At 48.2% G+C, this 13827-nt stretch overlaps 1 protein-coding gene across 2 annotated transcripts in view; it reads right to left on the minus strand.

The window, feature by feature from the left end:
* Window positions 1-13827, minus strand: part of bach2b (BTB and CNC homology 1, basic leucine zipper transcription factor 2b) — a 134358-nt gene that overhangs the window by 22578 nt on the left and 97953 nt on the right. For both annotated transcript variants that reach the window (XR_004558393.1, XM_034161840.1), the window contains exon 3: window positions 2539-4041. Coding sequence is in view for 1 of the 2 variants with exons in the window: in XM_034161840.1 (XP_034017731.1) it covers window positions 2539-4041 (1503 nt within the window). In the remaining variant the exon portion in view is untranslated. The remainder of the gene's footprint in view (window positions 1-2538; window positions 4042-13827) is intronic.

The raw sequence follows: 13827 nt of genomic DNA on the forward strand, positions 1-13827 counted from the left end.
AAAAAAGAAAAAAAAGAAAGAAAAGTAGGCCTTCAGACAAAACCAAAACAAAAAAAGCAGAAAACAAACCTGACACATTTGTCAAAGTTTACCTCAACGAATGAAAAAAGACCTGCAGGTTTTACTGTCGGCAGAAAGGTTCATGTTAAGATCTTTAAGGGCTCGTCAGGTGGACGAAAACCCAAAAACTAAACAGCAGGAACCCACCAGCAGAGACACGACTTTCTCCAGCAGGTGGTGAAATTAGTTCTTCACTGTTTCGACAGAGAAACATTCACTCATAAGGAACGACAGGCACATAACCTGGAGTGAATCAGGACACCACCAGCACAACACGTACACGCTCACAGACACGACAAAGAGAAGTCGGACGAAGGCTCAGTCGCAAATGAGTTGCACGTCTTTTAGTCCACAGGCAAGATGCTGAGGCGCAGCATCCTGCGGAGCTCCAACCGTCCCGCCTCAATCCACACCGCTGCTCTGCCAGTCATGTCACCATAGCAACGCACCACTTTCTCTTCCTGCTCCGTCTGTGCACTTCGGTGCAGTGATCCAAAATGATTCGGCCAACACCTCCAGCAAACGTGTGTGAATGTAAATGTAAAAAACACGAGCCGAGAGGTTGCAGGTCAAGCTCCGCATCACTGTCAGTCAGACAGGACGGAACGCCTCCCGACTAACTGCAGCCATGTTCATAATTTAGTGTTTTGATCAAGTGGTACAGAGGAGGATTTTCTTAAAAAGAAGACCTGAAAGTTCAGCTACAATTTGCCAGAAGGTACATCTGAGATACAAACCTGGATTTGATCTGTTTTGGTGAAAGAAAACCCTCCTCTGTACCACTTCATCATGAAGCTGGATAACTGGAGATACAAAATGCAAAACATGCACTGTGCACAGTTTCTCCAATCACAGCCACAGAATCCTATAACTTCTTCTGGGTTGTCTGGGTGTCTTGGTGGCTTTCCTCACTCTTCTTCTTCTTGAACAGTCACTCAGTTTTTCAGAACTGTCTACTCCACACAGATTTACCATAAAGTGCCAAACTGTTCGTATTTCTTCATAACTGATGTTATTAAAGTCCAAGACAAATTCAGTGAGTTGGAAATGTTCATGTATCCATCCTCTGACTGGCAATAAAACTGATTATTTACAGGTATTATACCAAAGGGGCTGATTACTTATGCAACCCATCATCTTGGATTTTATATTTTTAATTAATTTATATCAAGTTGTACAGATTTGGTTTAAGTTTGAGCTTAAGGAAGATAATTCTAGAAATTTTTATATTGAGAAGACTGATTTACGTTTTGTATTTGAAATGGCATAAACAAATTAAAATATGTGAAATCATGAAGGGCTGAATACTTTTGGAGCATTCGGCACAGAACAACACTTAACTGAAAAAGTTAGAAGTGGATCTTGATGAAATTTTATTTTGTAGACAAATTCTTGATGCTAAAAGAAAAGCCTCTTACTGGTTAATACTGAGAAAAAAGACAATGTGCAGAAAAGCCACCGTCTGCGTCTGAAACTGAAACACTGTGACACATCTTGACCACAAGCAGAAATAAAATATACATTTTTTAGTTGTTATTTTAGAATATTGCAGATTTAAAAGTGAAAAACAAACAAACAAACAAAAGCTGTGATAAGATTCTGACCATAAAACTGACTTGTTTCAAGTTTCCCTGAGGCAGGAAATCTGCTGATTTGGACTTTGTCCACCTGCGCGTTGGACGTCCCTGGACCGATTCCTGAACAGTAAATAACGCTGGTCTGGTCTGCAGCCTGCAGGACGTCTGCCCAGCCGGATTAGAGGAGGCCGATTAGAGGATTGGCTTCTCCTCCACATCAGCACTATGGAGTCTCCCTGCAGCGCCGTCATAACACCTTACTGAACCGCCGCCCACTCGCACTCCACCAGCCATTAAAACTTTACGGCCGCAGCACATCGCTACTGTAAAGGCCCCGCGGCAATCCCACATGCACTGCACCATGCACGTTCGTGCCAGCACAGCTGATTGTCGACAGGCGTCTGAGAGAAACCCTGAGGTAAATATGGGGCCTTCAAACATATACAGTTCTGAAGGGACCAAAAGGTTCCTGCCAGCACCAAAGCGTGCACGTGCACACCTTCTAACATAAACAGTGACATCATCCTGCAGATTTGGACTCACTCGCCTGCAACCCTCATTCTCCTAAAACAAACCCTCTGTCAGTGTCCAAATATATCTGAGCCTCAGTGCATGTAATGGCTGAATCAGTGAGGTCTGAACTCGGTGCCGCGGCCTCCTGCCTTCAGACCGTTGAGGACCTCCAGCAGTGCATAAAGCAGATTAATAATATCAAAGCACATCTGTGCCCTCTGGAGCCGCGTAAATCTTTTCCTGAACACTCGCGCTTCAATAACGCAGTGATTTAATGAGCGCTAACGCGGACCTGGAGAGCAGGCCACAGTCGTATAATTAGCCATTGAGGGACTGAGTGCCATCTTAACACCGTGTGATTACATGCAGAAGAATGCTTTACACTGACCTCTGAGCCTCGCTCCTGAACGTGGCAGGACTCGCTGTCTCCCTCTGAGAAGGAGCCGGACTCGTCGCTGGAGTTGGTGCCGTACGACTGCTCACATTTGATCTTGGGCCGCACTTGGCTGAAAAGGGCTTCGCCGCCCACGCTGGGCTCCTGCTGGTCCACGTTGAGGCAGCGTGCCACATTGGAGCATGGAGAAGAGGAGAACTCGAACTGAGGGAGGCTGCAGGGAGACCCACCACTGCCGTCCTCCGCGTATGAGTAAGAGGAGCAGGAGCTGGACGTCCTGGTCCGTGTCTCACAGGGCGGCGAGCGCGGGCACACTTTGATTGGCACTGGGCAGCTGGTGTTGGGTCGCGGGCGGCACAGGAGTGGGGGCTCTGTGGAGGTGGTGCCGGGAGAATAGTTCTGGGAGGTGGGGAGGGACTGGCTGGCTCCGGCCCACAGGCCCTTTGGCATGTGCTCAGAGAGCTCCATCTCCAAAGAATTCCCTCCAGGGAAGGAATGTGCTGGCGTTCCCAGACGGTTGCAGGCCCCTGAGGAAAATATGACACTACGACGGTCCAGTTCAACCTCCTGTTTGCAGACCCCGTCGCAGGAGGCAGACTTTAGGGACAAGCCAGTAGGAAAACTGTCCTCGTCCTTCGGGGATGCCGCAGACAGGCCCAGCTCCCCCGTGAAAGGCCTGAAGTCTTTTTTGTGATCTCCCTGAGAGTTGCCTTTGTCGTGGGGGCTAACGAGTCTGTTGGTGAGTAGCTGCTGCGATGTGTTGGGCAGACTCGGGAGGTCCGCCCCTTTCTTGAAGAAGGCTCGGAGGCAGGAAGGGGACTTGATCCTCTTGGTTCTTTCCACTGACACAGGGTTATCCATTTCCATGGTTGTCACGCCTTCCTTATCGGTGACGTCCTGCTCGTCCCCCGACAGGCACAACGAGACCGCCTCCTCCCCTGCTTGTGGTTCGACTTTGATCTGTGCCAAAGACAGCGCGCCTGGACCAGGTGCTGATCCGCTCTCCTTGAATGTGCTTGGAAAACCTGAGGTACTGGTGTGTGAGGAGGTGTCATTATTGTGCTTGTTACAAGCCCACTGATACTTCCTGTATTTGGGGCATCGCGGCAGGTCTGAGGCTCCGTGCCGGTCAAACTCCAGCCGGCCATCCGTAAAGTTATTGGGCACCACCGCTGCTAGATGATCATCATCGGGGTGTCGAAAGGAGGCGATGGCATCGGCACACCGCCGCGCTCTGGGGGAGGTGGGCCTCTCCACCTCTGACTGCATGCTCTCATCCTCAGAGCTGTTGGCCTCCGGGGCCACCTTGTGGCAGAGCAGCAAGCCGTCCTCCTCGCTGCGCAGCTGGGCTTCCAGGAAACGAAAGCACGAGTCCTCCAGGTTGTGCATGCGCAAGAACTCAGCACAGCGGATGACCTCCTGGATGTTTTCTCTGCTGAGTAACAGCTTAGCAGTGTAGGCAAACTGCAACAAAGGGGCAAATCCTCTGGCAGTGACCTGTAAAAAAAAAAACAAAGAGGGATATTGGCAGCATTAGCATCAGCATCAGCACGGTGATTGTTCAGAGGCGATGGCGTGCGGAGAGACAACTTGACAGCAGCGAACAGCAAAAACAAACAGCGGCAAGCAGCATTTAACCTTTTTTTGTTTTTATATCAGGTCAGTGTGCAGAAATGAAGCCTGGTGCTGTCATATAATAACACGTGTCACTACAGCAGCCCACCACTGGTTCTGAGTCCACCCCGGTCACTGGTCCGCGGGGGTAAAGCGGTTAAATAGGGTTTAGACGTCTCTCACTCTCTGCAGACAGTCGGGCATTAATCCACTTAGACACGTTCACACTTTGCAGCACAGAATGTGACGGAACTATCAAAGACATTAAAAAATTGTCTTCTGCAGAGATGACTGGTGCTCAGGACAGAACAGCGGTTGTTCATTCAGTAACAGGGCTGTGGGTCCGATCCCTGTCTGTGTCAAACTACTGAAAAGCCAAAGCTGTTCCAGCTTGATGCTTCTTCTGACCTCAAACTAATGTTTTATTACTTCATCCGTAATGTTGAAAGACGGCCTGAACGCTCATCATCTTTTGCTTCTACATGGAACATTCAGCTGTCGTCAAGCCCCGCCCACTGCAACAGTTCAAAGTGGGGATGCCTGTGATTGGTCTGATGAGCTGTGACAGAGCAAATACACTGTTCCTGTGCACGTGAAACTCTGAGCGCACGTTAACAAAGACACAAAGCGACACCCCAACGACAACAAACAGCCACACAGCGAGCAGACCGTTAAACACGTGACCTTGACATTATTGGAATACAGTCGAAATGTAGAGAATAATTTAGTGTGTGTGGGGGGGGGGGGGTGGACGGACTGGTGGAACACGGGCTGAGCTCTGCACTCTCTGAGTGCTGTCGTCGTGTAATTTGGTCACGGTTCAACAGAAGGTGCTGAATGAACTCGGCCCTGATCACAGAGCAGCGTCACTTTGTGCGTCCTCAGGTCAACTGCCTGTTACCACGGGGCGGTTTGTAAGCGTGCATCTTATCACACGGCAGCTATGTGGTGCGGGAAGCTTTCTGTTTAGACTTGATGCTGGATAATTAGGTAAAGTCCTGAGCCCGCCCTCCACCGCACGAGGAGCTGGCGTGTCACCACGTGGGGAACGCGGTCAGACGGCACACACAAAGGTGTGATCACCCACAGCTGCACTGTGTGCTCGGCGCATGAGTGGCACACTGCAGTTTTAATGAGGCTGCTGCTGATTGCTTCAGTCGGCCGCCATCACCACAAGCTGGAAGACCTCCATGGTGCCAGCAGCTTCCACAGGGCCTTCAAAACCAACACAAGTGGATTTTTTCACACGGACAAATATTACACAGTGAGTGACATCACGCAGGAAGTTACACTGATCCCTGATCAGCAGGGGGCAACACAGTGGCTTAGAGGTTAGCACTGCTGCTTCACAGCAAGAAGGTCGTGGGATCACGTTCCACCTGCGGCCTTTCTGTGTGGAGTTTGTATGTTCTTCCCGTGTTCAGTGGGTTTCCTCATGAAGGTCAGGTGAGCTGGTGACTCAAAACTGACCGTAGGTGAGAGTGTGAATGTGTTTGTCTGTCTATAAGTGGTGTCCTGCCAGGGTGAAACCCGCCTCTCACCCTGTGGCCACTGGGAAGTGGGAAACGCTGACACACACTTTTGGACACTGAGATACATTTTTTCACACTGACACACCGTTTCTGTGTAGGCTCTCAGTTGTCCAGGCGGTTTCCATAGTAGAGAAGCTTGAATCTTCGACTGGACTGGGTTGCTTGATGTGAGGACGTTTCACTTCAAATCGCAGAAGCTTCCTCAGCTAAAATTCTTGCTCTGGTGGTCTGACTTCTGTCTTGACTCTTGTAGAGAAGAATAATCAAGAAGTCACAAAAGCTGGAGTTTTACAGAAAACCAACTCACAGTGACCAATATCTGCTCTTTGGCTCAAACCACCCCCTTGAACACAAGCTCGGGGTGATCAGGACTCTTCAACACAGAGCCCTACAGGTGCCCACAACTGCAGAGGGAAGGGCTAAAGAACAACAACTTGTCCGGAAAGCCCTCACAGTATGTGGGTACCCACGATGGTCCCTGGACAAAGTGCAGAAGTCCCAGAGAACAAAGAGACCAGATAGACAGGAGACGGAGACAAGAAGAAGAGCAGTGTCTCTCCCTTATTTAGCAGGAGTAGGGGAAAAACTACAGAGGATCTTCAGACAGCACAAAATCCCAGTTTACTTTAAACCGGTTAACACCTTGAGACAGAAATTAGTTCACCCTAAGGACAGGATCCCTAGTTACAAACAGAGCAATGTAGTGTATTCTATCAGATATCAGGAAAACTGTAACGAACACTCATAGGTGAGACTAAGCAACCTTTACACAAAAGGCTATACCAGCACCACAGAGAGGGCGCCAGTGGACCTCAGTCTGCAGTTCATCTCCACCTTAAAGACACTAACCACACGTTTGAGGACAAGGAAGTTAAAATCTTAGCCAGAGAGAAGAAATGGTTTGAGAGAGGGGTCAAGGAGGCATTCTTTGTGAAATGTTTGAAACCCAGCCTTAACCAGGGAGGGGGTCTGAGACACGCTTTGTCCCCTGTTTACAATGGAGTACTCAGGTCAAAGCAGTTTCAGTCTTTTGTTCATGGTAATGAGTCATTCACGTCATCAGGAGAGTCGTCAAGGAAGCCATCAGAAGAGGGACAGCTGCCATGTCATTAGGAGGGTGCTAACTAGAGCACAATAGGTGCTAATTAGAGCTATTGTTTAGTCACCAGCCTATAGCAGTCTGCCTCTCGGTAGGAGGGGTCTGGTTAGGTTTAAAACTCCAGCTTTTGTGACTTCTTGATTATTCTTCTCTACAAGAGTCAAGACAGAAGTCAGACCACCAGAGCAAGAATTTTAGCTGAGGAAGCTTCTGCGATTTGAAGCGAAAAGTCCTCGCGTCAAGCAACCCAGTCCAGTCGAAGATTCAAGCTTCTCTACTACACTGACACACCGTTTTTTCACACTGACACATCGTTTTGAAACTGACACAACCTTTTGGACATTGACACGCCCTTGTGGACATTGAGATACCCTTTTTCACACTGACACACCGCTTTGCACGCTGACACACCCTTTTGTACGCTGACACACCCTTTTCGACTTAGACAGCTTTATTACTTTTGCTGTCAATCACAGCATATTAGAGTTGAAAACAAACACTGATTGGGGATGTGGTGGAGTCACAGCAGGGTTTGGTGGAGAGGAGGACGCTCAGTCAATCCCGAGGAGACCAACTGTGTGTTGCTGGGTAACTGTTGGATGACACCTCAGAGTCACACCCGTTTCCACCCTCATGTGGTTTTGAGTTGGGTGTTTTTTGAGTGGCAGAACTGGCAGAGCAAACTGGGCCACCTGCAGATCATCACACTGACCATCCTTACTGCTTGAAAATGGGCATGACTTGGTGAGGGTGGAGACTCTGGAGAAACATGGGACCCAAAGATCCAGATCCAGTCCAGTCTCCAGATTGAAAAGATTATTCTCCTTTCCTTTATTTTGTCAAATTTTAAATATTTGTTGAAAATATTTACATACTTGAAGGCATAAGTTATGATCTTGCAGTGCATTTTTTAATCTTGTGAAGTATGGTGTACCACAGGGTTCTGTATTAGACCCAACTCTTTTTGCTCCTCTGTGTTAGACTACATGTACGTGTGGAATTCACTTTTCATGTTGTGCTCCAATCCCATGTTGGCTGTAAAAGGGCTGTGAACAGGCGATGGTAAACCAGATGGTCCATAACTCCACAGTGCCCAAACATAACAGCACTTGATGTCAAAAGGAAGCCAGTTTCAGTTTTCTGTAGGCCACAGACTGTTTAAGTGCAGAAACACCTGGTTTTATGTCACGTACATAGGAATAATTTGTTTTTGTGTTGATTCCTGCTTTTCTGTCCTCAGGAATCGAATACTGACATATTTTATCTTCTGCTTTGCTGTGCAAGAGCCCAAGATGTCTTCAAATGATTCAGAATATGATGTCAAGAATTTTGACCAGAACAAGGGGATTGAACTCGTGACCCTCGTGTTGGTGGAACCCACTGACCACCTCTGACTGGGGGATCCCGAGGTGTTCCCAGGCCAGTGTGGAGATATAATCTCTCTACCGAGTCCTGAGTCTTCCCTGGGGTCGCAATCTAGTTCTTTCTGTCGTGACCCAACCCTCATGATCATAGGTGAGAGTAGGAATGAAGATTGACCAGTGGATCAAGAGCATGGCCTTTTGGCTCAACTCCCTTTTTGTCACAACAGTACGGTAGAGCGAATGCAACATCGCCCCTGCTGCACCGATTCTCCTGCCAATCTCATGCTCCATTGTCCCCTCACTCGTGAAGAAGACCCCGAGGTACTTAAACTCCTTCACCTGGGGCAAGACCTCATTCCCTACCCAGAGTAGGCAATCCATCGGTTTCCTGCTGAGAACCATGGCTTCAGATTTAGAGGTGGGTGCTGATCCTCATCCCAGCTGCTTCACACTCGGCTGCGAACCGATCCAGTAAGTGCTGGAGGTCACCGGCTGATGAGGCCAACAGGACCACATCATCTGCAAAAAGCAATGATGAGACCCTGAGCCCACCAAACTGAAGACCCTCCTCCCACTGACCACACCTCGATATCCTGTCCATGAATATCACAAACAGGATTGGTGACAAGGTGCAGCCCTGGCGGAGGCCAACCCCCATTGGAAATGAGTCAGACTTACTGCAGAGCACCCGAACACAGCTCTCGGTTTATGAGTACAGAGATCGGATGGCCCCAAGAAGGGACCCTCTCACTCCATACTCCCACAGCACCTCCCACCGTATCTCCTGGGGTACTCGATCATACACCTTCTCCAAGTCCACAAAACACATGTAGACTGGATGGGCATACTCCCAGGCACCCTTCAGGATCCTTGTGTGAGTGAAGAGCTGGTCAGTTGTTCCACGACCAGGACAAAACCCACATTGTTCCTCTTCAATCAGAGGTTCGACTATCGGCTGAACCTTCCTTGACAGCACCCTGGATTAGACTTTACCAGGGAGGCTGAGTAGTGTGATGCCCCTGTAGTTGGCACACACTCTCTGGTCCCTCTTTTTAAATATGGGGACCACCACCCCCAGTTTGCCACTCCTTAGGCACTGTCCCAGACCTCATCCAAGACAGTCCCTCCGCACCTTCATCATTTCTTTTCTGGATGGATCTCATCAACCCCTGGGGCCTTTGTTTGACTACCTCAGTGTCTTCCACCACGGAAATTGATGATGATCCTCCATTAGCTTCCAGCTCTACCCCTACTATAGAGGGCACTCCAGTCTGATGCAGGAGTTCCTCAAACCCTTTGATCCAACTCACTACCAGAGGGTGATCAGTTGACTGCTCTGCCCCTCTCTTCACCCGAGTGTCCAGAACATGCGGCCTCAAATCAGATGATACAATCACAAAATCAATCACTGATCTTCGGCTTAAGGTGCCCTGGTACCATGTACACTTATGAGCATACTTATGTTCGAAAATGGTGCTTGTTGTGGACAGTCCATGACTAGCACAGAAGTCCAATAACAAATGATGGAGTCCCCCACCAGCGCCCCATACAGGACTCCAAGAAGGAAGAATACTCCAAACTGCTGTTTGGTGCACATGCGCAAACAACAATTAACCTCCCCGCCACCCGAAGGCACAGGGAGGCGACCCCCTCATCTACCAGGGTAAACTCCAACGTAGCGGTGCTCAGCCGAGGACTCATGAGTATCCCCACACCCGCCCGGCGTCTGGGCATCTCCAGAGAAGAATAAGGTCCAACCCCTATCAGGGAGAGTGGTTCCTGCACCGAGGCTGTGCGTGGAGGCAAGCCCCACCAGATCTATATAGTACCGCTCCACCTCCCACACAAGCTCTGGCTCCTTCCCCTACAGTGAGGTGACGTTCCACACCCCCAGAGCTAGCCCCTGCTGTCTGGGTCGTGTCTGTCGAGGCCCTCGAGTTTCACTGCTACTAATGGGACAGTGAACCTGACACCAGCAGTTCCCCCTGCAGGTGATGAGCTCATAGGGTTGAGATAGAAGGTCCACGTTGCCTTTTTAGGCTGTTCCCGACTGGGCTCTGTGGCAAGCCCAGCCACCAGACACTCGCTGACGGTCCCTCTATCCAGGCCTGGCTCCAGACGGGGGCCCCATGCTTCCTCCGTGCCAGGTCACATTTCCTCTGCCTCTTTCTGTCACGGTGTCGTGTGAACCATTCTTAGTCTGGCCCCTCACCTGAGACCAATTTCCCACAGGAGACCGTACCAGGAGCATGAAGGCTCCAGACAACACAGGTTCATCAGGGCACACAGACCTCTCCATCACGAGAAGCTGATGGTTCCTGGAGAGTTGTGTCTTGATGTTTAATTATGTATATATTTTGCTTGGAAGTGCCATCAAAATAATATTATTACGATTATTCTTCTAATATTATTTATTTATATTATAACCAACACATGCTGGTCTTTAATCTGATGAACTGCCACTTTCACCTTCATCTCTTTGAACGATTGTTCGCAGAATCACACAAAATTAAATGAAACTAAAGTTACAAAGCTGGAAAACAAATTTTATGAATACATCTGGACATGGTGTCTTTGGAAATGGAAGAAACTAAAACACAGTCATCTTCAAACACACCTGCTTCTAATTCCCATCATTCATCCAGCAGGTGGCAGCATTCAGCAGAAGAAACACAAGTCTACCTTATGTTATATAAGCAAAATAAAACCTTTTTGAGTTGATTTAATGTCAAAGTTGAACTGTTCATCCTCATCTCATCCTGCAGTTTATGTGATGACTTCAAACATAAAAGTACTTATTGGTTTTGAATTATTGTGTGAACATTCTGGATGATATGGACTCATCCATCCATCCATCCATCCATCCATCCATCCACCTGTCCATCTGTCTGTCTGTCTGTCCATCCATCCATCCACCTGTCCATCCGTCCGTCCGTCAGTCCATCCATCCACCTGTCCGTCCATCCATCCGTCCATACGTCCATCCACCTGTCCATCCGTCCGTCTGTCCATCCATACATTGTATTTTCCAGGTTGCATGTTGAGTCAAGTTTGTGATTACTTAATCAATAAACACCACAATGTTACAAAACACTTTAAGACTTATTTTGTCCACGAACCCCAGAATAGGTGATAAACTATTTCCATGGTAACCAAAGAAGACACGGCTGAAAATTAATGCTGAGGAACAGAATTTTAAAACAAATACAAACAAACAAATGACAAGAGTTGAGGACAAATGATTCAGATCTCCTGGGGACATCAAAGACCGCCACTGGCTTTGTTTATCTAAGATCAAAGTCAGGGTTCAGTAAGGTGATTGGTCAGTTCTGAGTGATGTCATCATCACAACACAGTGACTTGGCAACTGACTGCAGACAACGGGCAACATAAACTAACCACACAGAGGCAACAGGGCAACCAACTCAGGGCCAATTATTTATCCTCCAAGAAACAGACAGACAGGCACAGAGAGAGACAGAGACAGAGAGAGACAGAGACAGAGAGAGAGACAGACATGCAGACAGAGACAGAGACAGACAGAGCGAAAGACAGAGAGACAGAGAGAGAGAGAGAGACAGATATACAGACAGAGAGGGAGAGAGACAGACATGCAGACAGAGAGACACACAGAGACAGACAGAGAGACAGACAGAGAGAAAGACAGAGACAGAGAGAGGGACAGACATACAGACAGAGAGACAGACAGAGAGACAGACAGAGAGGGAGAGAGACAGACATGCAGACAGAGAGACACACAGAGACAGACAGAGAGACAGACAGAGAGAAAGACAGAGACAGAGAGAGGGACAGACATACAGACAGAGAGACAGACAGAGAGACAGACAGAGAGGGAGAGAGACAGACATGCAGACAGAGAGACAGAGAGAGACAGACAGACAGAGACATACAGACAGACAGAGACATACAGACAGAGAGACAGACAGAGAGGGAGAGAGACAGACATGCAGACAGAGAGACAGACAGAGACAGAGAGAGACAGACAGACAGAGACAGAGAGAGGGACATACAGACAGACAGAGACATACAGACAGACAGAGACATACAGACAGAGAGACAGAGACAGAGGGACAGACATACAGACAGAGAGACAAAGAGAGAAACAGACATACAGACAGACATACAGACAGAGAGACAGAGACAGAGGGACAGACATACAGACAGAGAGACAAAGAGAGAAACAGACATACAGACAGACATACAGACATACAGACAGAGAGACAGAGACAGAGGGACAGACATACAGACAGAGAGACAAAGAGAGAAACAGACATACAGACAGACATACAGACAGAGAGACAGAGAGAATTAACTCTCCACAGTTATTATCTGATGATTGTCATGATGTTAGTTTATTTTCTCACTGAACATGTTTGAATTTAAGTTTGAAATTTGAACTTTTCTGCTGCAGGTTTAATATAATTACAGTCAAATGTTTCTGCTGTAAAATTTCACCACAAATGTGAAATCAGTCTGGACTTATTTCCTGAAAATTTCTATTTTTACACACAACATTCAATAACAATTAGAGATCTGATTATTGTTCTGTATTTTTTGTGAGGCGTGGCCAGGCTGCACAAGCTCCGCCCTTGTGTTCAGTCTGTGTATCTACAGACTGCAGCCTCCCAGCATGCATCACCACTAAAGCACCTTACAATGCATTGTGGGTAACAGACAGCCCAGCGGCACTGAACCGCTCCGTTGTTGTTGAGACGAAGCTGCTGATTCCACATCGGCACGTGTGTGTGTGTGCGCATGCGTGCGTGTGTGCGTGCATGCGTGCGTGTGTGCGCGCATGCATGCGTGTGCGCATGCGTGCGTGCGCATGCATGTGCGTGCGTGTGTGCGTGCATGCGTGTGTGTGTTGATGGGTCAAGCTTTCACTGCATCATCCGCCCTCCTGAGGAGCAAAATATTTCTCCTCCACTGCAGCACGTGTACAACACCACAAAGTGGATCTTAAAGGACAGTCGCATGTGTTTTAACATCAACATCAAAGTCCTCATGACTGTAAGTCTCCCTGTGCACAATCAGTGGTTTCTGATGTTTTTTATTCCTCTCCCAAAGTGAGGTAACGGGTGCATTTCCGGAAAACGTGTCACTCGGCATTTCTCTGCATGTGACGGAGTTAAGAGCAAAACAGAAACATCCCAGACAGAGAGGTTCTGAATGAGGTTCTGTCCGATAACGAAGCATCGGAGCTTTTCTTTGAAAGGCTCCGATTTCCAGAGGAGACGACACACTTCACCCCGAATCGCTTCAGAGTCTGTCGGATTTTGGATTTTAAAGTGTGGTGATGCTGCTGTTTGTGTCACTGCTGCTGTGATCACAGACATGCATGGACACACAGATTTATGTCTCATATTGGAAAACCTCTGAAGACACTATTTTCAGGAGATAACGGACTCTCTAATGTGCCACAAACCTGACAGAATTTGAGGTGAAGGCAGAGCTGCGATCAGACATTATGATAGAACCTGAGCACGAGTGGACCTGGACATTATTCTCTGGCCGAGTGGAACTTGAAAATGATCTCTGGCTGTGGGCGAGTGGACCGTTCCATGGCTGGCGACCGCAACTGTGTTCACACACGCGTGCGTGACATGTGTGAGGGCTTGTTTTTGTTGTGGACTAATTTGGAAATCTTTATACT

Source organism: Thalassophryne amazonica, chromosome 21, assembly GCF_902500255.1.
Source record: "Thalassophryne amazonica chromosome 21, fThaAma1.1, whole genome shotgun sequence".
NCBI lineage: Eukaryota > Metazoa > Chordata > Actinopteri > Batrachoidiformes > Batrachoididae > Thalassophryne > Thalassophryne amazonica.